At 39.0% G+C, this 27,186-nt stretch overlaps 1 protein-coding gene across 1 annotated transcript in view; it reads left to right on the top strand.

Annotated features, from left to right (window-relative positions):
- The first annotated feature begins 1,686 nt into the window (after positions 1–1,686).
- The window catches only part of LOC107299959 (katanin p60 ATPase-containing subunit A-like 1), a 40,361-nt gene continuing 14,861 nt past the window's right edge, over positions 1,687–27,186 (top strand). The window contains exons 1-7 of the mRNA XM_015829303.1: positions 1,687–1,897; positions 7,686–7,846; positions 8,853–9,018; positions 10,042–10,169; positions 11,918–12,023; positions 18,418–18,576; positions 18,990–19,116. Of these exons, the coding sequence (XP_015684789.1) occupies positions 1,736–1,897; positions 7,686–7,846; positions 8,853–9,018; positions 10,042–10,169; positions 11,918–12,023; positions 18,418–18,576; positions 18,990–19,116 (1,009 nt within the window). The 5' untranslated portion in view covers positions 1,687–1,735. The remainder of the gene's footprint in view (positions 1,898–7,685; positions 7,847–8,852; positions 9,019–10,041; positions 10,170–11,917; positions 12,024–18,417; positions 18,577–18,989; positions 19,117–27,186) is intronic.

Genomic DNA, 27,186 nt, shown 5'->3' with positions numbered 1-27,186 from the left:
ACCTAGAACTAAGGAGAACCTTCCTGACAGTTAGAACAATTAACCAGTGGAACAACCTGCCTCCAGAAGTTGTGAGTGCTCCAACACTGGAAGTTTTTAAGAAGAAACTGGACAGCCATTTGTCTGAAATGGTATAGGGTTTCCTGCCTGAGCAGGGGGTTGGACTAGATGACCTCCAAGGTCATCATCATCATCATCATCATCAGTAACTGCCCGCCCTCTGTTGGGTCTGATTCCTAGGATGTAACTATGGTTTTATGATGTTACAATTTTATACATGTATTTATTTATTTGCTGTGGTTGCTTTATTTTTTACGTTTATTACTGTAAACCCCAGAAAGTCTTGGCAATAAATAAAGTAATCCAATAAATAAATAATAATTGACCCGATTTAATTTTGTCTTAGCACTGTTTGTTGAAGGGCAGCTCTGACACATTCCTCAAAGGTTACCTGGGGTCCTCAGCCTGACTTAGAACATTTCTTGACATGGATAATATTCTTTTGAGATCGATAATATTCTTTTGAGATCGAGAATCTTTGTTTTTTTTGCTGGAATGTGTTGGTACAAATCTTTAATAACATGTTTCCTGTTGTATCACATAAGTTGTAAAATGTTGAATTGTGTCGCCTTATACCAAATATAATTGGGTGACATCAGCTTTTCTTCAGCCATGCACTGAGAAATTATCTATATGGATTTGCTGTATCTCAAGTGAATTAATTTGTTTGGATCATGTTCTGAACAGACGCCAGCTACCAGCAATTAATAGTTCAGTATATTCAAATGAAACAGCTTTGTTTGCAATAACATGTAGCTCATGTTTTGAGACTTTTTTAAAGACTAAAGTATATATACAAACAAAATAGGGCAAACTTGTTGGCTTTTGAGATTGTGAGGTTGTTTTTTTTACCATCTAGGATTAGAGGAGATTAAAGATTATTTTTATTGAACAGTTAAGTTTTGGAAAGAAGCTGTTAGTGTTTGTCATTCAACTCTATTTATGTATGAATCCTACAGCTGCTTATCCTCATGGTGTAATACATCATTTAAACATTTAGGTCATTCACATATTTATGAACATTATCTGTCCCCAATCAGAGATTGTGTTGCTAGTATTTAGCATTTTCATGAAAAAAAATCATGAACATTCATGAAAAAAAATCATGAAAAAATTCATGAAAAAAGTGATTAAATAGAAATGTTAACCTTATACAATTAGTACAAAATATAAAAAAGTAAAACTAATAGTGAATGAAAAGAGATAGGGGAATCAGAGAGCTAGAACTCACTATATATTATCAAATTTCTTCTTAGTTATATATCCATGATTTTTCTGTATTGAGCTGAAAAATCCATTTCTTAAGGATGTATTGTGTGCATTGCAATTTGGAAGAGGGAAAGTGAAGAGAAAGTACAATATATAGTTCTAAGAACTTAGCTGTCATTTTTATTTCAGAAAATCAGATTTCTAGTTCTGAATATATAGTAGTGGTAGCAAATATGTGGGCAGTTCTTGCTGAAATTTTAAAAGTAAAAAAAATGATTGTATAGCTTCTCCAGAATGATTGACAGGTTTCATAACTAGTATAACAAAACAATAAAATAAAAACAATAAAATGGACTTTAATAAAAATTGCAATTATGGTTCTAAGTGAAAGAAAGTTTTTTGTGCCTAAGGGTAATTTAATTTTTACTGTATTGTTTCACATTGTATTGTAGATTTCTCAAAGAAGATGAATTTGGCTGAGATTTGTGATAATGCTAAAAAAGGAAGAGAATATGCACTTCTTGGAAATTATGACTCTTCCATGGTTTATTACCAGGGTGTCATCCAGCAAATTCAACGGCATTGTCAGTCGATCAGAGACCCAACATTGAAGGGCAAGTGGCAGCAGGTATAATAACAAAAGGTTTGAGTGCAAATGTTTAAAGAAATTAATTGCTGTTAAGGTTTCTTATGTAGTAGAATAACAATATGATAATGGAACTCACTGAAAGACAATATGACTCTGTATAATATTAACAAGTTAAGAGCAGAACATGTCACTTCTTTTACTAAATGTCCTTGACCATCAGTTAAATTAATTTTTTCTTAACAAAAAAAAAATAGATTATATTTTCTTATCTAACTCACTTGATTTGCCTTGCCTAATAAGGAACCTCTCTGAATAGGAAGTGCTACTTGGAATATATAGTTCCCTATATATTACATAATACATAAACTGAGGAGGACATTTGTAGAAGGTGCCCTTTCAGCTGTTCTGCATCCAAAATTAGAAAGCAGGATTTCATTTAGCAATGATGTAGAGTTGGACTTTTTCCCTAGTGATGCCTGCTCTGTGCAGAGTGACATCTCTATGATATGCCAGAATCCAATACCAGTTTGTTCTAAGCGCTTTTATCTGTTTATGCTGGTGGTTCTCCAGCTTCTTTTTCTTATAAATAATGTTAATCTTTTTATGAATTGTTTTATTTTACAGCATTATTTGATGGTATTGCTGTTGATCTCTTCAAATTTTGGAAATGTGGGGTTGGAAGGACTCATTTATTTATCCCATTTATGTGTTGCCAAATCTGCCATAGACATTCAGCAGTTAATAATCATAAATAAATAAGTAATTAAGTTTTCATTATAAATATTATCAGTAAAAGCAGTTAACACATCCATAAAAATCAGTAACCAGTAAAAACCAGCACCATAATGAAATAATAATCCTGCTTATTATTTTGTATAATCATTATAAAAAATAACACATAATAAAGATACTGAATATGGCAATAAGAGGGTAATTCTGAATGCCATCCATCTGAAATAACTTCTGGAGCCTGTAACAGGAGGGCCATACTTCACTTTCAAGGGGACTCTCTTACATAAGAGAGACAATTGCAACAGAAGAATAGTACCTATGAGGTGCAAGCAACCAAGTGCTTCTCCGAGCTAAACATACAATACAGACTGATTCTGGTTGGAAAAGGCATCCTGCAGGTGGGCACCAAGCCATATAGGTCGTTGCCAGTACTTTGAAATATCTGTTGGCAGTTGGTGATTGATATCTGCCAATAAACGGACTGCCACATTTTGAACCAATTTCCAAGTGATTTGCAAAGACAGCCCCACGTAGAGTGCATTATGGTAGTCCAACTGGTTTGTAATGAGGGCATGAGTCATAGTTGTGAGATCATTGAGATCCATGGGGTTGCAAACAGTGTATTAGCCAAAGCTGGATAAAGGTCCTTCTGACAACATTTTTTACCTTTCCTTCGGTTGTAGACATGAGTCCAGGAGAACCCCCCAAGTGGCAGATCAGAGCCTTTGGTGTAGTGCTTCTCCTCAAGAGGCAGTACTGGAGCCGACCAAGAATCTTGATGAATGAAATGTAACTCCATCTTATTTGGGTTAGATTCAGCCTCTTTTGCCCCAATTGGACCCTTATACCCTCTTGATACTAGGACAAGATTTCCATGGCATCATCACTGCAGCCTGGGATAGCAGCATGACTATCATCAGCACACTGATGATACCTCATCCTGAACTGACAGGTGACTTCTTCTAATAGCTTCATGCAGATGTTTAAAAAGAGCTGGGGTGGTGGTAAAAGAACTTAACCCTGCAGTACCTCCCTAGGGTTCACTAAGCCAACTGAAACTGCATACTAAAGAAAGAGTGATACTGCAGAATAGGACCTCTAGCTCCCACCCCATTACAGTTCAGAAGATACCACAGTGATGGATGGAATTGAAGGCTACTGAGAAATCCAGTAGGGCCCAAAGCTTTACAGTACAAGTCCTCCTAGGGTTCATCCCCCAATATTATCAGTTCTGTTCCTATTCCTTGCATGAAAGATATTGAGTGACTTTGGGGAACCAGTTACTCCCTGTGAACAATAAATCAGTGACAGGGTTTCTGATGAGCTGGCTGATAAACTAAACCTTTCATTACAACATGAATGATAAAATTTGCTGTAAGAAGTAGGCAAGCAGAGTACAAAAACAAGTGGATCCTGATAAAACTCCTATTTAAATGATTTACTAGAACATTAATAATTTGAAATAATATGCCAGTTTAAAGATGTTTCCAATTGATCAAACGTATAAACTTCCTGAAATATTTTATGTGTAATCCTTTGATGTTTTTAAAAACAAGTGTTTTTAATGGTGGGTAGTTTCTAATCAGATGGATAAAACTATATAATATGAATTCACTTAATAATAAATAACACATTGCAACAGTGTTTTGAACAAGTGTATTTATTTTCATCTCACGTTTATTATTTTTTTAAAAATAACTGAAGGTGGCAAGCATACCTAATATACCTTCCTCCTATTTTTACAATAATGTCAACCCTGTGAGGTGAATTGGTCTAAGAGAGAGTGGCTGGCCCAAATTCACCCTGCTATCTTTCATGCCTGAGGCGGGACTAGAACTCATAGTCTCCTGGTTTCTAGTCTGGTGCCCTAAACAGTAGACCAATCATGCTTCTTAATAAATATCCGTTCTAGAATTGTGATAACTTTATTTATTTATTTGTTACTTTTAATATGCTGCCCATCTTTTCAAGGCAGCTTACAAGATAAAAATGACAGTATAAAACTTCAAAATATTAAAACTATAAATGTTAAAATTAAAATTAATAAAATTGGCTAAGGAAGCAAGTGATATACAATACGGTGGAAGTAGAATTGTCTCTTAATCCACTAGCCACCTCAAGCATGGAATGCCCTCTTCGAGACTCCAGGCCATTTGGCAGAGTCAGGTTGTAAGGCTCTTCCTGAAGGCCAAGAGGTAGAGGTGGATCACTTCTTGAGGTGAAATAGGCTGTTATGAAAATAAATATATAGGCTGTTATATTCTTACAGTTAAGAATTTCACAGCCCCTGAGTCCAAGCCCTTGCTTGTTGCAAAAATCCAATCAAGGCATATACAGTAAAATAGAAAACTGTTTAAATTCTGTTTAAATACATCATGGGAAGGGGATCCAGCATCTCTCTGGGTAATTAACTCCTCCTACTGTCTTTTATTTGTAAGTTAACATTACAGTATTTTGTGTGTTCTGCTTTCAGGTACTTTAGCTATTGCAATACCTCCCCTCACTTTTCTCAAAGCTAAACAATCACAATTCATTCAATTTCTCTTCATAGGAATTATGTCTCATCCTCTCTTCATCCTCATTGCCCTTGTCTGAATCCTTCTTAAACTGAAATGCCAGAAGGATACAGTATTTGAAGTCTGATCAAAGCAGAATAAACTAAAATTATTTCTCTTCTTGACTGGCAAGAATGGCTGCAGAAGAGACTTGTCTCCTTCCTGGTAGAAAGAGTGAAGAAAAAAAATGACACAGGAAGTCATCCTAATGTACACAGAGATATTGGTTCTAAATTGTTCCACTTGTTGGAATTCACGTATCACTGCTTCTTTCATTTGAATAAAGCTTGGAAAAACACAATAATTTGTGTTTGGGGAAGAAAATCTCTCAGTTCAGGCAGCTAGCAAAGATCTGACCACTGCGCTCTGACATCAGTGGTTGCAGTGGAGGGGAGAAAAGAGAAAGCACTTGGGATTTTGGGAGCCATGTTACCTCAGACATTGGCAGTGGCTGATGGGAGGGAAAGGAAGGCATTGGGATTGATAGACTGGTGGGATTTGCAGCTTTGGGAGCTGTTCAAAAGAGAAGAGAAAGTTCGCTATTCACCAGAATTCTTTTCATTTCAGCCTCCTTAATAATTGTATTAATTTGAAGTCAAACTTGTTGGAATTACAATAATCAGTTCCAATCCAGGTTGCTGCCAGAAGCCTGGCATTTGCCTCATGAAATCACACAAGGATTCCCCTGGATATTGGTTATCCAAAACTTGGAGCAACAAATAAACTTTGGGATTTATGTCTACTGACCTGTATTTATTTATATATTTACTTGAGTTTATTAGGCTCCCAACTCCAGTGAACAAAACTGTAATGGTTGCCCCAAAATAGCCTGGCAAAACAAGATTGCAATGATTTCTTCTGGGTTTGAAAAAAAAAATATTCTCCTTTTTGTGCATAGCTCTAAATGTAAATCCAATAAAGTTAAGATTTAAATGCCAGAAAGAAATGAAGAGATGAAGAGATGAACATAAGTTAAGAGAAAATGTAATTGATTGCTTTGATTAAAATTGCTTTGATTAGGAGTGAGAATTAAAGGTTTAAGGCAGGGATAGGCAGTCTTTTCAAGCAATTGACATCAAATCATGGTTATGAACCTGGGGGATATGGAGAATAGGAACACCTGCCACTGAGCTCCACAAACGAAAGCATATGCTTGTACATTTAAAATGTGTAACCTAAAATGTGTAACCTCCCTACACATTAATATACATGGAAATACAAAAATGTATATGCCACAAATATATAGTGATATATTTATACACCAGGTTTTTACACAAACAGCCCCTGCCTTACAGACTTCTTGGAGCCTGAGAAAGCAAGTAACGCTTCTCAATATTCACTTAAAACATCTGAATATTCAGGAAAATGCTCAGCTACCTCTCCATCTCTCAAATAGTTATAAGGAAGAGGACTAAGCTCTGCAGCACTTAGCAATACATTGGGCTACATCAGACATGTCAAACACAAGGCCTGGGGGCCGGATGCGGCCTGCGAAGCCATCCTGGAAACAGTGAGGGAACGGCCCCTGCTGCCTTGGCCCTGGCCCAGGCCAGCCGGGAGCCAATATACAATTTTGTGGTGGCCATCTTGGCACTTGCCCCGGTCCCACCCCCTTCTACCAGAGACCCTCAGATCTGTCCCACTCCTGCCCAGGCCCCCATAGGCACCCTTGAGGCGAATGATGTAGAAGTGGTCACGCCCACCCAGTAGACCACACCCACTCCATCCATGCCCACCCAGTAGGCTGCACCCACTCTGGCCAGACCCACCCGCCCCCCCCCCCAGGGCAACCGCAATGCTGATACGGCCCTCAGTGAAATTGAGTTTGACACCTCTGGGCTACATGAAAGAAACCTATTGAGGTCTTTGTAACTGAATTTCTTTTTCCTTGCAAAAAATTTACAAGGAAATTTATGTGATAACTTCATAAGAATCTTTTCTGCTGCACTTTGTACCATTGGCAATAAAGCGAGACATTTTTAGAACCTCATAACTTTATTTTAGAATAAACTTATGGGCTCATTTTTTTTCCTTCTGGGCAAGAGGGAGAAACTTGCTATACTACTGTGATTGGTAGCAGTGCTGTGGCAATTTTGATCTGCTGGCAAAAAGAAGCAAAATTGAGGGAGGTGGGGTTTCTGGGGTACATAGTAGGGGCCTGGTATTTGTGTTTCTAATTGAAAATTAAGGGAAATGTTTTATCTAGCAGAATTGTAAAATTCATTTTATAGTCTAAACCTCTCAGCTCTGCTGCTTAAAACAAACAATAAGCAAGCAGGCAGTCCTGTCCGAATGCTCATGTGAGGTGTATAAAACACAGGTATGATGCAGATCTTAGACTGGTACAGCCCTTGTATTGGAGTGACTTGAGTTTTATCCAGATTAGTTTGCCTTGTGCAAAGAATACCAGAAATCAACAGTTTCCCTCCAGATTGCTTTTGTTTATACCAACAGCAGTTTTATCTGCTCTGCTTTAAACTGCATGCTATAATGCCTTGCAATTTAATTTATGAACAGCTTCACATTTATTTGTTTTTCAGATTCGGCAGGAATTATTAGAAGAATTTGAACAAGTAAAGAGCATTGTCAACACGTTAGAGAGTTTTAAAATAGACAAGCCTACAGATATTCCTGTATCTTATCAAGATGAACATTTTAGAGATCCAATTGTGTGGCCACCTCCGGTTCCAGCTGAACACAGGTAATTGGGCTTAAATAGGATGGATGTTTACTTGCAGACAGTAGCAACTACATTTTTGATAGAGAAAGTGGTATAATGATTGAGAAAAGAGCCGTTTTACCTTATTCCTCCTTTTCACTTTTTAAAATATGAGCATTGACTATAGAATCGCATCAAACATTTGAACTATTATTCATAGCCTAGTATGCTAGTTTGCATTACAAATATAACATTAAGGTCTGCTGACTATTGCTGTTAGTATGATGGTCACTAAAAACAACTTCAGTTATAATTACAGATTTTCATGGAAGACTTTACCAAACTATAATTATTTTCAAAACTACTTCTAACCATAATTCCTAGATTCCAGTATGCTGGACTGTTAAAAACCTTAATTTGTTTTGGACTTCACACAGAATTGTAACTAAGTTTCCTTAACTGCAGTTTGGTGCAATGCCTGAATTGAGCTTCTGCTCCTATTCTTTCTTGCACCTGTTGTTACCAGACTGTATTGCTAACTCCTTAGCCTTATTTTTTTCATCTTTTTACTTTTTTTCTAGCATCTGTCTCTGTCTCTACAATTCCCCCGATTTCCTAGTTCCTGCTCCATTTTGCGAGATGCATATGTAGTTTTTAAATGTCTTCACTTAATTTCTATCATCACCATCTGCACAGCAATGAAAAGGGATGAAAGGGATTATGTGGATACAAAGAATTGTGTAGCTGTGAGGTAGCATACCTTCCGCCCCAAAGCATGACCATACACTGGCTCCTTAGAGATCAGGATATGCAGTTTGAACATTAGCTTTCCCCCAGAGTTGAGCAGCTTTCCTCAGTTTTGGCACCTTTCAAAACCGAGTTCATAAAAATTTTAATGTAGTAGCTATGCTGTTTTGAAATTCTGAATATATTATATATGTATCTGGAGGACACTGTGTTGGGAAGACTGAAATTGAATAGCAATACAAGATGGAAATAATTTTACTCATCGTAGCAGTTTCTTGTGTGCTTCCTTCATGTGACACAGAGTCCCACCTCAGATAAAACGACCCAATCGAGAAGTGAAACCTCTGCGGAGAGAATTGCCAGGATTACAACGGGGACCTGTGGGCAGAGCTCAACCAATATCCAAAAATGAAAAATCTGCTAGTAGTCGAGAGAGGGAATCTAGAGGAAAAGGGAAGGATGAAAAGGTAAGGGTCTAGAGCAGAGGTTTCCAACTTATATCCTATGGCACCCCCAAGGTATTTTCTGTAACTCACAAGAATATTTTATAAAGGAAAGAATAAGCCATACAGGCTTACCTTACCGGTGAGATCAAGGTCAACAGAAGGAGGCATTGCTCTCTGCCCATTTTTTTTATGATAATGACATGCGGTGAAAGCAGACTAAACAGAGGAGCAATAGACAAGAAAGGAAAGAGAGGAAGGGTGCCACCTTGAGTGTAGTCCAGAACAATAAAAAACAGCACACTCATTACACACACTGAGAGAGCAACTGTTTGAATTAGGGCAGCAGTTTGCCAGATTAAGCCAGGTATAGGCACAAATTATAAAGCTGTGATGTTCACTGGTTCATCACAGATACTAGATTGAGAAGAAATTGGGACTGCTCTCAGAATGGGTAAGCCAAAAAGTATCTGCACTCTTAATCCTGCATTTAGATGGTGTCATAGATAGGGTGAGGGAGTAGGGCCAGTGCTTTATCACTTAGCTACTTTACCAATCTTCCTTCCTTCCTTCCTTCCTTCCTTCCTTCCTTCCTTCCTTCCTTCCTTCCTTCCTTCCTTCCTTCCTTCCTTCCTTCCTTCCTTCCTTCTGTATTTGCCAATGTTGGGTGGATCCAATCTTGCATATAGTAGACATTTATGTTTTGAAACTAACTCAAAGGAAATGAAGTCCCCAGAAGAAAAAAGAAAAATAATTCTGTTCTTTTCTGATTTAAGCTGGATATATCTAAACAACTCCTGAGTGCAGCTTATTCTGTCTCTCCCACAATGGTCATCTGGCCTTCAGATCTCCTTTCAAATTTCCATTTTTCATGAAAGATAATATTGGAAATTCCTGGTATTTTTATGATGGCTAGTTACTAGTTTTGGTTCCTTCATCCCACAACTACAATTCATCAAATTTATCTGAGTAGAACCCAGATAATTGTTTAAGAGGAGAAAAAGAAATATAGGTGTATACTTACATGCTTCTAACTCCTTTATCCAGGGAAAGAAGATCCCCCAGGATGGTGGTGGTGACAGTGAAATTCAGAAATTTGATGGAACAGGATATGATAAAGATTTGGTTGAAGCTCTTGAGAGAGACATTGTGTCAAGAAATCTAAGTATTCATTGGTATAGTAATTATTTTGTAAAATGAGATATATTAATATTTATTGTGGATGTTGACATGTGGGCAATTATTGTGGTTATTTTGTAGTATGCTGATATTAAGAAAAACTCAAGAGATATTTTGCACAATAAAAATTAATGGTTTTGCAAGGCTTGATGGATTAGATGGATGCAGAACAATAAACTGAGAGTATAATAATAACATAATAACTATTTATTTCATATCTGGAGTTATTTTGGATAACACTTTAGATATCTTTGCAGTACTTTTCCTGTTTTAAAGGATAGAATAATATTTCATAGATGCATGACATTTAAAATAATTTAAGAGTGCTAATTCATAGCAAATTACTGTCAAGAGAAGATCAAAGAGGAATAGTCTATTATCAGCTAAAATCCTTTGGGCAGTTTGTATATTGAGAGTATGCTATCCTGAAAATCTTGCCTTCTGAATAAGAGAAGCATGTATAATAGAATTTTTAGATTTGAAAAACTGATAATTACCAATAATTTTCTATATCATTACATAAAGGTATGATTATGTTAAATTTTAAATGTGTTATTGCATATTGTTTTATGAAAGTTTGTGCTGTTAGAAGCTGTTTATATAGCTATAAATATCTACTTGGAGAAATCTGAAAGTTACAGACACCATATGGAGACACATTAGCTTTAAAGCATTATAGCTCCTCACAAGGCACCCATAATAGAACAATAATTACTGTTAAGTCTAGATGGGATCATAAACATTTGAAACTGGAAAAGTGTTGAAAATAGCTCAAATAAGATTTCCAGAAATATCTTTAATTCTCAAGTTATTTTAGCAGCCATTACGATTCTAAGTTAGCAGGTAAGTTATGTGAGCTCCTAAAATCTTTATTTTTCATTATCATTTCCCATATTGTGGATCACAGAGAACTGGACTTTATAGTGTTTTAAGGAGCTTACTGAAAAGTAGCAATTCTGTCATTTGAAATTCTGAATGTGATCCAGGGTTTCCTCCTATTCATTCTGCCTGTCCTTAAAATAACAATATCTTAATTGTCTCTAATCTGCAAAACCATTGCCAGTTTACTGTACTCATATATTGGGGTTCTGGGCTGCAGATGTATGCAGATTTCCTGTCCTTGACTAAAATAACTATTATTACTAAAACAGAGAATTACTGAAAGACTAAGGAGATATTTGAGATAGGTGTTTCAAGTGCTCAGTAGATGGGCCAGCTTTGAGCGTCGCCCTAGACTAGAGTTTGGAGACTGTAGCCAACTCTAGATGGTTGAAAACAGACAGGAAGCAAGTCTATATAGCGGAGCCCATATCAGACTAGAGTTGTTCCTTCCAGTTCTGTTACAGCAGAAAAGCTTCTTGAGCTAATTGTGAGTGCTATTATGCTTACGAAGCACACTTCTTGTCTAAATAGTACCATGAACAAAAGGCTCATTACAGACACTCATTAAAATGTGCAACAATGCTGAAAAGCTTTTTAGGTGTTGCCTTGATAATCATGTTTTCAAGAAACCTATTTTTAAACTGAACATTCTGTTCTGCGCTTAGCTGCAAGTCATTTTCCGCATGTCTTTTAAATGGAAGGTCATTTTTCAGAACAATGAATTGTACTAGCATCCTGTGCAAGAGCTTGTCATCATATATTTTATCAATGAAGTGCAAGCACTTAACATTTATTTATATATTTGTTGTTGAAAAAAAGAGGGAGAGATTATCCTTCTAAATCTGAATTTTATTTTCCATAGGGATGATATCGCAGATTTAGAAGAAGCCAAAAAATTATTAAGAGAAGCAGTTGTTCTTCCACTATGGATGCCAGATTTTTTCAAAGGAATCAGAAGACCTTGGAAAGTAAGAACCCTCCAGCTACTATATCTCTGTGTTGTCCGTATAACATTGTAGTATATATTCAAGCATTTTCTCTTGCAATAAATCTACCAGTTTTGGGGAGGGGGTATATATTAAATGTAATATTTTGTATTACTTTAAAAAAAGGAAATGAAATATTCTATATAGAGAGTCCTTGACTTCTCAGTGAATGTTCAAAGTTACCACGGATCCACAAAAAGGGACTTACGATCTGGAGCTGAAGTTCTAATTCTTTCCTCCCCACAGACATATATTCTTATTTTGAACACTCGGCAGCTGTCTCACATTTATGGCTGTTTGCTGTGTCCTGTCATCAAATGACCTTGATTTATGATTTTTTTTTGCTGGAAAATGGTGTTTGCTTCTGGTTTCCAGCAAAACAAAAAAACAAAAAACCCCGCCCATTGCAGACGTGTTTGCTTAACAGCCACATATTCACTTAATGACCATGATGATTCACTTAAGGACCACTGGAAAAATTGTTTGTAAAATGGAGTTGGTCACTTGATGACCCACATGACTTACAACCGTAATTCTGAGCTTGATTATGGCTGTAAGTCGAGGAGTACCCCTCTTGATATAAAGAATTTGCTTATTGGGTATGATCAGATGATACTAAACCATCGTAGAAGACCTGTTTGAGGGTTTTGTTCTTCCTTTACAGGACATAACATTAGCATTTTGTTCATTTATTTATTTGCTGTGCTTATTTCATTCTAGTTACTGATGACTCTGAACATCATGTATATTCTCTGTAAATCAGGTTAAAACTAACAAAATTACAATACAAAAATCAGAATATGTCTGTAGATATAAACTCTGGAAATGTCAATTATACTGAACAAATACTCCAAAACCAAAGGGAATAACATTAGGATATACCAGCTCTCTGCTGGAAGATCCACTTTTTAATAGCCTTCCTAAAACTCCAAAACTATTTGTTTGCTTTTCTTTTTTTTCTTTTTCTTTTTGAATTTCAGGGGGAATGGTATTGTATAGAACAGGGCTTTTCAACCAGTGGTACGGGTACCACCTGTGGTACATTGGCACCTGGCAGGTGGTATGCGACCATCCTAGAAAAGGGGTAGCGGGGGAGGCGAATGAGCTGAACCGGTGGCAGCACCGCACAAGCCTGAGCGAGAGATGGCTGGAGCTGCAGGGCTGTCAGGGCTCAGCGGAAGCGCCAGGATCAGTGCTGCTTTCCAGCTGATCGGCGCTTCTTCGGGACAATGTTAGCCAGCCAACCCTGTTTTAGATGTAGCTACCATTCATTTCCCAGTCTAATTTTCAGGTTTTTAAAATTATTGCTTTATTATCTGATTCTGTAATCGGCATCTCCAGCAGGCCAAGCTTCTAGAGATCTCTAATGTATCAGAGTGAACATACAGCTGACCTGTAAAGTAATTCATTCTACCTCTATTTTAAATTTTAAAAACCTGAATAAGCCTATGAGGGTCATTTCAGTAAATCAAAGCAAATGCAACTCACCTCCACTTAAGCTTGAATAGGTAGGCGTTTGCTAGGGCTTTTTCCTGTTTTGACTTAAAACAAATGTGGTTGTAAGGATATAATTATAGATGATATATTTGATGTATTCTGAATGGAAACTGAAGCATACAGTATGCATGGAGATCTGTAGGCTTCCTGTATAACCTGGTGTTTATGTGCCCAATTTCTAGTTTTGCCATGATATCATGGAGGTGGGCTTGTTCTGTAGATAGATTGAGGATGAAGACTTGTGGTGCGGAAGCTGTTGAAACAATGAAGGAATTTAACAAGATACTCATTTAAATGTCATCAAGGAATGTCACGTAAAGGATTTCTTTGAAGAATAAGAATTGAGAAAGTGCTGTTCTAGGTAGCTATGAAGATGTTTGAATATCTGGGAGCTATGCATGAGTCTACAGTTTTGCCACTAATCTGCAGTTACATGTTATGCCAAAAGTGAAGTTATTATGAGTGAATACAAGGGCACACAGTAGCAAAGCATGTTGTGTTTTGTGTTGTGTTGACGTGAATTATGATATAAACATATATCTATGTGTTTTTTAAAAATGTATTTGGCATTTGAAGTGATCTGCAGTTGTCTGCATTCCCAGGATATGGGAAATATGATAAAATGTCTTGTCTTGTTTCTTGCTTTGAACGTATTTCTTATGTCTGAAGTGGAGAAAAAATCTTCAGTGTTTGCACAGAATAGTATATTTTGTGTGAGTTCTTAAGCCTCATGCAAGAATTCAGCATGAATTCTTTAGCTTGACTGAGGATATGACTGGAGAGATGTTCTGGTAGATCAGTGGAACCTTCTCATTATGGTGAATGGTTTGAATAGATCAGACATGTCAAACTCGTGACATCACATGACATCATGTGACGTATCGGAATTTTTTCCCCATTGCCGGCAATGGGTTGGGCGCGGTTTCCTCGTGATGCAGTTTGACACCCCTGAAATAGATGCTTGGAATTCTTTCCCCTTATTTTTCTTCCAGAAGGCAAGCACTGTGGTATACAGTAGATGTGTTGCCTTGATTTGGCAAAGTCCTGGTGTAGATTGGGTTCCAGGGTAGACATAGCATTGGTGGTTAACTTTTGCTTGTTGTGAAGGAAACTGGCTTAGGAGTTTCTTGAGGAGAATCCAACATATATGGACATGGTTTTTGAATATTTGTATTTTATCAGATTTATTTTTATAATTCAAAGGAAGTACACATTTTGCAAAATGTGTTTATTTTAGTTTTAATTAACTGTTTTATTGTGAAAATATGTAAGACAATAATGATGTAAAGTTCATTTTGATGTCTAGTGTTAATGTGATTATCCTAAAAGTACATTTTTTCTTTAGAAATCTTTTGATAGTAATTTTCAGGTGGATAAAAGATATTCAGTAACAGTAGCAAAACTGATAAGTGTGTATTGTCTTTATTCATTGCTTTCTTCTTATGAAATAATGTAATGTCTGTAATTAAGAAGCTGGTTTTGCACAGAAGCAGTTAACCTTTGCTTCATGAATTATATGTAACTTTTCAACAGCTCTAACTATGCATTGATGAACAGTATGAATGAAAAAAGATAAAAGATCATGAGACGCTCATTCACAACAGACCAAGATGGAAAATTTACCTTGCACAGTCAGAACAGCAAAACTTTAAGGATTATGGTTAGAGCAGTAGACAGAAGGACAGATGTAATTTGCTCTTTGAGATTGACCAGATCAAGAAATAGATAACCTCAGGGATGTAAGGAATCTACTCTATCCAAATTTTTCTCTGTCCCATTTTATATAAACAAAATCAGGGGGGGATTATTTTGAGTTTCTTTCTCACACTTGTTTCAGTCTCTAGAGTGTGAAGTCTCTTCTCCAAATCCTTCCTTAATGGCTTTGTCCTTTCTTCCCCCATCAATGGCTCTTTCATACTTTCTCCAAAGTAAATTCTAAATTCTTTACAAGTTAGGTACAAAAGAAGAAGTGAAGTTTAAATCATGAGTTTTAACTTTTGGAACCACTGGGTATATTTGAAATTTTCAAAATCTTTTGTGGGCATCTCACAAAATGATTAGTGTGGTGGGTTTGCTCATAAAACAGACATTTAGCAAAAGATAAATCTTCCTCTCAAGATATTCTGTATTCTTTTTTTGGCAATCACCAGCTATTTAAAAGATGTCTAAACAAAACAAATAAAATCAGATGATCTGTGGGGTCTGGAGAGAACTAAGGAAGTGTTGCTAGGCACACTGGTGCTGTACTGTGGACTTATCATTTAAGATATATAATTGTGAATCTCCCCAAGACAGGCATAGACCGGATTTTCCCAGAAACCTAAACACAGTTCGGAGCTGCCCATTTATTGTAATCCAGGAATGGAAATTTACATCAGCTAGTCACATTTGTTCTTCCCCTGGAGGACTCAGTTAAGGCATAGATCTAGCCCATAGGTGGCAGAGGACCTGAAAGACTACATCCTCTACATTTCATCAGAACCCATAACCTCGGAAGAATCTAACTAATGTTGCAAAATGTTCCCCTGCCTCTACCACAGACCATGCCCATGAAAAGTCAAGCCAAGAGTCAAGGCTGGTTGGAGTGGTCAACTTCAAGGATTAGATCACCTCCTGTTGCTTTCAATTCATCAGGCATTCAACAGAATAGGCTACCTGTTGCTGGGAACTCTCCTGAACATTTGTTTGAATACATTCTTTTCCATGATATGCATGTTGTGGTTTATCTTAAATCAGCCTGATCACTTGGATGACAATTTTATTTAGACTAGGAAATTAAGCATACCAGTGCGACAAAAGATATGCTAGCCATATCAAGATCGTGTAACAAATGCTCTGAGGCAAAATGAGGTCAAAAATATAACAGCCTGAGTATGATGGGCGAAATATTACTCATGATCACTTGATCTTCATAAGTGGAGGCCATGAAATCCCACCTGTCCTAGTTCTAGCCAGTGCATGGAGATTAAAGTCACCCAACCCTCAAAGATGAAGGAACCTCAACACGACCTGGGATTAAATCCAGGAGTCTGAATAGGGATCTTGCCTGACAGGAGGGCAGCCATTGCAGAAATAGGATTTTAGTTGACATTTCTTTTAAAATTACAAAGTGCATATAGTTCGACATCTGAAGAAAGAGGTCTGTAAAATTTAGAAACTGCCAGGTCAAATGAGGCAGCTTTCTCTCCCATTTCAAGGCTTCAGATTCTCATTGTTGTTTAGCACATCCAGTTCTTGTATTAATAAGTAGATAAAAAGTATTATGTTTTGTCTAGTGCTTAGTCCAATTGGTCTGGTGGCTAAGACACCACGCTAGAAACCAGGAGACTGAATTCTAGCCCCGCCTTAGACATGAAAGCCAGCTGGATGATTTTGGACCAATCACACCTCTCTCAGCTCAACCCACCTCCTAGGGCTGTTGTGGGGAAAATAAGAAAAGGAAGGAATATTAATTTGTTTGCCGCCTTGAATTATTTATAAAATAAAGGTGGGATAAAAATAAATAAATATAAATGAAACGTAATATGGTTGCAATGCTGGAGAAACTTATTTGAAACGTTCAATTTTTATAGAAAGATGTGTTGTAAATGAATTAAATTGTTGAAAATATGCAAGCAGTTCTTTCTGTGAGCAGTAATAATCAAAGAAATTCCATTTGGCCCAATGTATAAATTATCTTTAACTGCTCCCAAGGCAAATGGAAACAACCAGGATCCAGGAGTGAATGAGTGATTTTTAAAAAGATTTATATAGTTGCCCATTTTGCGAGACACAACTCTGAGTTGCTAACAAAGTAGTAAAAATACAATAAAAATAATACAACATAAAGAAGAAAAATCATACACCTGATCCAATAATTACATTCATCTCACAATGTAATCTCCTGAGCTCTACCCTTGCTCTCTCAATACTTGGAGTTAAAGCCACCTCTTAATGGCTTTCTGGAAGGTTAAGGGGGGGTGGGATCCTGCCAGATCTCAAAGGGATGGGTGTTCACTGGCGGAGGCTGCTATGACATGCTTCCTAGGTTCACTAAAGCTGGAGTCCCCAACCCCGGGCCGCGAGGTTGCAGCCTGTTTGGAACTGGGCCGCAAAAGCAGCGTGCGAGCGACAGGCACACATGCCTGCTGCTTACACAAATGGAGTTGCGCATGCCCACGTGCCTGCCTGCTGCTCGGACAGAACCATACTCTCACCCCCCTGCTGGTCCACCAAGCCGGAAAGGTTGGGGACTGCTGCAGTAAAAGGCAACATTGAAGGGAAAGGACCTGGAGTATGCCCACTTTATCCAATCTAGTGAGACAGGCATATATCCTCAAAAAGAGGCAGTTCCACAAATAACCTGGCCCTGTGTCATAAAGGGCTTTAAAAGTACCTTGTATTGCACCCAAAAAGAAGCTCACCCTCCAGATCCTCACAGCCTCTAGGCACTGGGTAAGCACTGTGATGACATCAGCCGGGTATCATTACTGGATATAATTTGCTGTTGAATGTTGACCTCTATGCCGTTGGATGGCTCCACCGATCAGTTTTGGGTAGAGGTGCTCAACATTAAAGAGGATTAGGGCTGGACCTTTCCCTTCCCACTAATACCAACTGGCTACATAGGAAGGAGGAGAACCACTGCAAAACTGCCTCTTACTTCCAGTCCTTGCAGCCAGTCCAGAAGGGTACCATGGCTGATGGTATTGAAAGTTGCCAAGAGATCCAGGATATACAGAATTTGTAGATAATCAAGCCTCATCACATCATTGTTTGAGAAAACCTAGGTCTGAGGATCCACAATCTAAGTTATGCATAGATTAATTTAATTGTATTATGTTGTTATATGCCCGCATCAGGCTTGTGGTCTCTTCAGTTGTTTGGATTTTAATTTCAGGGAGTGCTTATGGTTGGCCCTCCTGGGACTGGTAAAACCATGCTAGCAAAAGCTGTCGCTACAGAATGTGGAACTACATTTTTCAATGTGTCTTCCTCCACGCTCACATCAAAATATCGAGGCGAGTCTGAAAAATTAGTTCGTTTGCTGTTTGAAATGGTAGGTATTGTTGATTCCCTCAGATGTTACTCTTATTTGCATAATTTGTTCTTGGCTCCTTTTCTTTGTAAAATGATTTCAGGGCAGTCAATGTACATTACAATGAGTGTATTATACTATAAATGTCCATATTGAATTGGTTTGGGGTTGGTGGTTTAAATGGACAACCTCAACAATTTCCTGCATATCTATGTCTTAGCTTGATATACTATTTGTTTTTGTGCATCTGTAGGACATTCCTTAAATTCACAACTGTCTTGATTTGGCAAGAAACATATAGGGTCTTTAAGAAAATTTATTGGTATCTATCTTTGTTAAATATGACTGTTAACGCTGAGGGTATTGTGTATGATTTTTTTAAAAAACCTTATGAATCCCTATGTCACATAAGAAATATTTGTCTTTGTTTTAAGGCCAAGTTTTATGCTCCTACAACCATTTTCATTGATGAAATAGACTCTATCTGTAGTCGCAGAGGGACTGTGGATGAACATGAGGCAAGCCGCCGAGTCAAGTCAGAGCTGCTGGTTCAGATGGATGGTAAATAGGGTTTGTTCTGCCTGCATTGGGGGGTCTTTTTCTTGTTTTATACATTGTTGTAGAATAGACCCAGTGAAGGAGGGAAGGACTTTAAAGGAAAAGTTCCATAGGGTCATCCTTTAAACTTGGTTCAGGCGACTTGTGCATCCAGAGACCACTTTTAAAAAACTGACCTTTGGGGATTCTGAGAACTGTAGAAATTTGGAGTTCCCTGAAGAGATGGGGCTGCAAATGTTGTCATTCATCGAAGCCTGGCTTTCTACAAGCAATTCCATCAACAGACATATTGATCTACGACCAGCATATGAACCCCTCAGAATCCAAATCAATCGAAGAGCCATCTGGAGACAGCACCAACCCTTAAGCCCCTCTTTCCTCCCCCCCCAGCAGTTCACCTTCCAATGACCCTGATCTAATATAATCTCCCCATCACAAGACCCATTACCAGCCTCCTATTGATGACTCACTCCTGACCCACTAATTCACACCCTCCCAACAACCCTGACATGAAGTACCTCCCCATCACAAGCCTCTCTCTGATGACTCACACCTGGCCCATCACAAGACCCTCACTTGACACTCCCACACCTGAAGCCCTTATATAAGTAGAACACTGACACAGACATCCACTAAACACCACTGAAGATGTTACCTGGCCTAGTAACGAAACGTTTGGAAACCAACCCTCAAGCTCAGAGAACGAACCTTCACCCTCATCCTACCCCCGAGCTGCAGATATTTGCCACTATTGCAAATGTTGTCTTTTTTTGTGGCATATTTTTTTTAAAGTTTAACATGCAGGTAGTCATTGGGTTATGATGGCAATTGGCACTGGAATTTCTGTTGCTAAGCCATGCAGTCATAAGGCCATCGTAATCCCAAGACCATGCTAACATTAAGCAGGAACTGACACAGGAAGAGGAGGGAGTCTCAGCAGGTCAGTAGGTGAGAGCTTTGGGTGAGAACTATGGGGCAGGTGAGCAGGTACCGCAGGCAGGTTCTACAAAGTCTGAGCGGGTGGGCAGGCAGGTGTAAAATCATCCCTTTCTAAATATATAGGGTCTTTCATTCATTTTCCCCTACATTATGTGATGTTTCTAAAACTAAGATGTGACATCTTTTTGCTTCCAAGATTCAGAGCACAGTATAGTGCATGTAAAACCTCAAATTAATGTGAACAACCATAGAAAAGCACCATGTACTCTAGCTCTATTGTTGCTCCTTTAGGTGTAGGTGGAGCTCTGGAGAATGATGATCCTTCAAGAATGGTGATGGTGCTTGCTGCTACNCAGCTACTATATCTCTGTGTTGTCCGTATAACATTGTAGTATATATTCAAGCATTTTCTCTTGCAATAAATCTACCAGTTTTGGGGAGGGGGTATATATTAAATGTAATATTTTGTATTACTTTAAAAAAAGGAAATGAAATATTCTATATAGAGAGTCCTTGACTTCTCAGTGAATGTTCAAAGTTACCACGGATCCAAAAAAAGGGACTTACGATCTGGAACTGAAGTTCTAATTCTTTCCTCCTCACAGACATATATTCTTATTTTGAACACTCGGCAGCTGTCTCACATTTATGGCTGTTTGCTGTGTCCTGTCATCAAATGACCTTGATTTATGATTTTTTTTGCTGGAAAATGGTGTTTGCTTCTGGTTTCCAGCAAAACAAAAAAACAAAAAACCCCGCCCATTGCAGACGTGTTTGCTTAACAGCCACATATTCACTTAACGACCATGATGATTCACTTAAGGACCACTGGAAAAATTGTTTGTAAAATGGAGTTGGTCACTTGATGACCCACATGACTTACAACCGTAGTTCTGAGCTTGATTATGGCTATAAGTCGAGGAGTACCTCTTTTGATATAAAGAATTTGCTTATTGGGTATGATCAGATGATACTAAACCATCGTAGAAGACCTGTTTGAGGGTCTTGTTCTTCCTTTACAGGACATAACATTAGCATTTTGTTCATTTATTTATTTGCTGTGCTTATTTCATTCTAGTTACTGATGACTCTGAACATCATGTATATTCTCTGTAAATCAGGTTAAAACTAACAAAATTACAATACAAAAATCAGAATATGTCTGTAGATATAAACTCTGGAAATGTCAATTATACTGAACAAATACTCCAAAACCAAAGGGAATAACATTAGGATATACCAGCTCTCTGCTGGAAGATCCACTTTTTAATAGCCTTCCTAAAACTCCAAAACTATTTGTTTGCTTTTCTTTTTTTTTCTTTTTCTTTTTGAATTTCAGGGGGAATGGTGTTGTATAGAACAGGGCTTTTCAACCAGTGGTACGGGTACCACCTGTGGTACATTGGCACCTGGCAGGTGGTACGCGACCATCCTAGAAAAGGGGTAGCGGGGGAGGCGAATGAGCTGAACCGGTGGCAGCACCGCACAAGCCTGAGCGAGAGATGGCTGGAGCTGCAGGGCTGTCAGGGCTCAGCGGAAGCGCCAGGATCAGTGCTGCTTTCCAGCTGATCGGCGCTTCTTCGGGACAATGTTAGCCAGCCAACTCTGTTTTAGATGTAGCTACCATTCATTTCCCAGTCTAATTTTCAGGTTTTTAAAATTATTGCTTTATTATCTGATTCTGTAATGGGCATCTCCAGCAGGCCAAGCTTCTAGAGATCTCTAATGTATCAGAGTGAACATACAGCTGACCTGTAAAGTAATTCATTCTACCTCTATTTTAAATTTTAAAAACCTGAATAAGCCTATGAGGGTCATTTCAGTAAATCAAAGCAAATGCAACTCACCTCCACTTAAGCTTAAATAGGTAGGCGTTTGCTAGGGCTTTTTCCTGTTTTGACTTAAAACAAATATGGTTGTAAGGATATAATTATAGATGATATATTTGATGTATTCTGAATGGAAACTGAAGCATACAGTATGCATGGAGATCTGTAGGCTTCCTGTATAACCTGGTGTTTATGTGCTCAATTTCTAGTTTTGCCATGATATCATGGAAATGGGCTTGTTCTGTAGATAGATTGAGGATGAAGACTGTTGTGGTGTGGAAGCTGTTGAAACAATGAAGGAATTTAACAAGATACTCATTTAAATGTCATCAAGGAATCTCACGTAAAGGATTTCTTTGAAGAATAAGAATTGAGAAAGTGCTGTTCTAGGTAGCTATGAAGATGTCTGAATATCTGGGAGCTATGCATGCGTCTACAGTTTTGCCACTAATCTGCAGTTACATGTTATGCCAAAAGTGAAGTTATTATGAGTGAATACAAGGGCACACAGTAGCAAAGCATGTTGTGTTTTGTGTTGTGTTGACGTGAATTATGATATAAACATATATCTATGTGTTTTTTAAAAATGTATTTGGCATTTGAAGTGATCTGCAGTTGTCTGCTTTCCCAGGATATGGGGAATATGATAAAATGTCTTGTCTTGTTTCTTGCTTTGAAAGTATTTCTTATGTCTAAAGTGGAGAAAAAATCTTCAGTGTTTGCACAGAATAGTATATTTTGTGTGAGTTCTTAAGCCCCATGCAAGAATTCAGCATGAATTCTGCGGCTTGACTGAGCATATGACTGGACAGATGTTCTGGTAGATCAGTGGAACCTTCTCATTATGGTGAATGGTTTGAATAGATCAGACATGTCAAACTCGTGACATCACATGATTATCGCGTGACGTATCGGAATTTTTTCCCCATTGCCGGCAATGGGTTGGGCGCGGTTTCCTCGTGATGCAGTTTGACACCCCTGAAATAGATGCTTGGAATTTTTTCCCCTTATTTTTCTTCCAGAAGGCAAGCACTGTGGTATAGATGTGTTGCCTTGATTTGGCAAAGTCCTGATGTAGATTGGTTCCAGGGTAGACATAGCATTGGTGGTTAACTTTTGCTTGTTGTGAAGGATACTGGCTTAGGAGTTTCTTGAGGAGAATCCAACATATATGGACATGGTTTTTGAATATTTGTATTTTATCAGATTTATTTTTATAATTCAAAGGAAGTACACATTTTGCAAAATGTGTTTATTTTAATTTTAATTAACTGTTTTATTGTGAAAATATGTAAGACAATAATGATGTAAAGTTCATTTTGATGTCTAGTGTTAATGTGATTATCCTAAAAGTACAATTTTTCTTTAGAAATCTTTTGATAGTAATTTTCAGGTGGATAAAAGATATTCAGTAACAGTAGCAAAACTGATAAGTGTGTATTGTCTTTATTCATTGCTTTCTTCTTATGAAATAATGTAATGTCTGTAATTAAGAAGCTGGTTTTGCACAGAAGCAGTTAACCTTTGCTTCATGAATTATATGTAACTTTTCAACAGCTCTAACTATGCATTGATGAACAGTATGAATGAAAAAAGATAAAAGATCATGAAACGCTCATTCACAACAGACCAAGATGGAAAATTTACCTTGCACAGTCAGAACAGCAAAACTTTAAGGATTATGGTTAGAGCAGTAGACAGAAGGACAGATGTAATTTGCTCTTTGAGATTGACCAGATCAAGAAATAGATAACCTCAGGGATGTAAGGAATCTACTCTATCCAAATTTTTCTCTGTCCCATTTTATATAAACAAAATCAGGGGGGGATTATTTTGAGTTTCTTTCTCACACTTGTTTCAGTCTCTAGAGTGTGAAGTCTCTTCTCCAAATCCTTCCTTAATGGCTTTGTCTTTTCTTCCCCCATCAATGGCTCTTTCATACTTTCTCCAAAGTAAATTCTAAATTCTTTACAAGTTAGGTACAAAAGAAGAAGTGAAGTTTAAATCATGAGTTTTAACTTTTGGAACCACTGGGTATATTTGAAATTTTCAAAATCTTTTGTGGGCATCTCACAAAATGATTAGTGTGGTGGGTTTGCTCATAAAACAGACATTTAGCAAAAGATAAATCTTCCTCTCAAGATATTCTGTATTCTTTTTTTGGCAATCACCAGCTATTTAAAAGATGTCTAAACAAAACAAATAAAATCAGATGATCTGTGGGGTCTGGAGAGAACTAAGGAAGTGTTGCTAGGCACACTGGTGCTGTACTGTGGACTTATCATTTAAGATATATAATTGTGAAGCTCCCCAAGACAGGCATAGACTGGATTTTCCCAGAAACCTAAACACAGTTCGGAGCTACCCATTTATTGTAATCCAGGAATGGAAATTTACATCAGCTAGTCACATTTGTTCTTCCCCTGGAGGACTCAGTTAAGGCATAGATCTAGCCCATAGGTGGCAGAGGACCTGAAAGACTACATCCTCTACATTTCATCAGAACCCATAACCTCAGAAGAATCTAACTAATGTTGCAAAATGTTCCCCTGCCTCTACCACAGACCATGCCCATGAAAAGTCAAGCCAAGAGTCAAGGCTGGTTGGAGTGGTCAACTTCAAGGACTAGATCACCTCCTGTTGCTTTCAATTCATCAGGCATTCAACAGAATAGGCTACCTGTTGCTGGGAACTCTCCTGAACATTTGTTTGAATACATTCTTTTCCATGATATGCATGTTGTGGTTTATCTTAAATCAGCCTGATCACTTGGATGACAATTTTATTTAGATTAGGAAATTAAGCATACCAGTGGGACAAAAGATATGCTAGCCATATCAAGATCGTGTAACAAGTGCTCTGAGGCAAAATGAGGTCAAAAATATAACAGCCTGAGTATGATGGACGAACGATTATTCATGATCACTTGATCTTCATAAGTGGAGGCCATGAAATCCCGCCTGTCCTGGTTCTAGCCAGTGCATGGAGATTAAAGTCACCCAACCCTCAAAGATGAAGGAACTTCAACACTGGACCTGGGATTAAATCCAGGAGTCTGAGTAGGGATCTTGCCCGACAGGAGGGCAGCCAGTGCAGAAATAGGATTTTAGTTGACATTTCTTTTAAAATTACAAGGTGCATATAGTTCGACGTCTGAAGAAAGAGGTCTGTAAAATTTAGAAACTGCCAGGTCAAATGAGGCAGCTTTCTCTCCCATTTCAAGGCTTCAGATTCTCATTGTTGTTTAGTACATCCAGTTCTTGTATTAATAAGTAGATAAAAAGTATTATGTTTTGTCTAGTGCTTAGTCCAATTGGTCTGGTGGCTAAGACACCACGCTAGAAACCAGGAGACTGAATTCTAGCCCCGCCTTAGACATGAAAGCCAGCTGGATGATTTTGGACCAATCACACCTCTCTCAGCTCAACCCACCTCCTAGGGCTGTTGCGGGGAAAATAAGAAAAGGAAGGAATATTAATTTGTTTGCCGCCTTGAATTATTTATAAAATAAAGGTGGGATAAAAATAAATAAATATAAATTAAACATAATATGGTTGCAATGCTGGAGAAACTTATTTGAAACGTTCAATTTTTATAGAAAGATGTGTTGTAAATGAATTAAATTGTTGAAAATATGCAAGCAGTTCTTTCTGTGAGCAGTAATAATCAAAAAAATTCCATTTGGCCCAATGTATACTTATCTTTAACTGCTCCCAAGGCAAATGGAAACAATCAGGATCCAGGAGTGAATGAGTGATTTTTAAAAAGATTTATATAGTTGCCCATTTTGCGAGACACAACTCTGAGTTGCTAACAAAGTAGTAAAAATACAATAAAAATAATACAACATAAAGAAGAAAAACCATACACCTGGTCCAATAATTACATTCATCTCGCAATGTAATCTCCTGAGCTCTACCCTTGCTCTCTTAATACTTGGAGTTAAAGCCACCTCTTAATGGCTTTCTGGAAGGTTAAGGGGGGGATCCTGCCAGATCTCAAAGGGATGGGTGTTCACTGGCGGAGGCTGCTATGACATGCTTCCTAGGTTCACTAAAGCTGGAGTCCCCAACCCCGGGCCGCGAGGTTGCAGCCTGTTTGGAACTGGGCTGCACAAGCAGCGTGCGAGCGCAGCTCCACTTGTGCGAGCGACAGGCACACATGCCCGCTGCTTACACAAATGGAGTTGCGCATGCCCACGTGCCTGCCTGCTGCTCGGACAGAACCATACTCTCTCCCCCCTGCTGGTCCACCAAGCCGGAAAGGTTGGGGACTGCTGCAGTAAAAGGCAACATTTACCGTATTTTTCGCACCATAAGACGCACTTTTTCTCCCCCAAAAGATGGGGGAAAATGTCTGTGCGTCTTATGGAGCGAATGCCACCTCCCACCGCACCGCGCCAGCTGACGGGCGCAGGAGGTAGATGCCGCCGCGGTCTCCCAGCCGCTTGCTTCTTCGTCTGGAGCAGTTGTAAGGGCTTGCATGTTCGGTGGCGGCAGCGGGGAGCGCGGCAGCGGCCCTTGGGGACCATGCAAGCCCTTGCAATTGCGTGCTTCTTCATCTGGAGCAATTGCAAGGGCTTGCATGTTCGGCGGCGGCGAGCGGGGAGCGCGGCGAGCGGGGAGCGCGGCAGCGGCCCTTGGGGACCATGCAAGCCCTTGCAATTGCGTGCTTCTTCGGATGGAGCAATTGCAAGGGCTTGCATGTTCGGCGGCGGTAGCGGGGAGCGCGGTGAGGGAGGAGCGCGGCAGCGGGGAGCGCGGCAGCGGCCCTTGGGGACCATGCAAGCCCTTACAATTGCGTGCTTCTTCGGATGGAGCAATTGCAAGGGCTTGCATGTTCGGCGGCGGCAGCGGGGAGCGCGGCGAGCGAGGAGCGCGGCAGCGGCCCTTGGGGACCATGCAAGCCCTTGCAATTGCGTGCTTCTTCAGATGGAGCAATTGCAAGGGCTTGCATATTCGGCGGCGGGGAGCGCGGCGAGCGCGGCAGCGGCCCTTGGGGACCATGCAAGCCCTTGCAATTGCGTGCTTCTTCGGATGGAGCAATTGTAAGGGCTTGCATGTTCGGCGGCGGCGAGCGGGGAGCGCGGCGAGCGGGGAGCGTGGCAGCGGGGAGCGCGGCAGCGGCCCTTGGGGACCATGCAAGCCCTTGCAATTGCGTGCTTCTTCGGATGGAGCAATTGCAAGGGCTTGCATGTTCGGCGGCGGCGAGCGGGAAGCGCGGCGAGCGGGGAGCGCGGCAGCGGCCCTTGGGGACCATGCAAGCCCTTGCAATTGCGTGCTTCTTCAGATGGAGCAATTGCAAG

The sequence above is a fragment of the Protobothrops mucrosquamatus genome, unplaced genomic scaffold, assembly GCF_001527695.2.
Source record: "Protobothrops mucrosquamatus isolate PMUCROS unplaced genomic scaffold, P.Mucros_1.0 scaffold5796, whole genome shotgun sequence".
In the NCBI taxonomy this organism is placed as follows: domain Eukaryota; kingdom Metazoa; phylum Chordata; class Lepidosauria; order Squamata; family Viperidae; genus Protobothrops; species Protobothrops mucrosquamatus.
The sequence above is the reverse complement of the archived record's forward strand: the minus strand, read 5'-3'. Positions and strand labels throughout refer to the sequence as shown.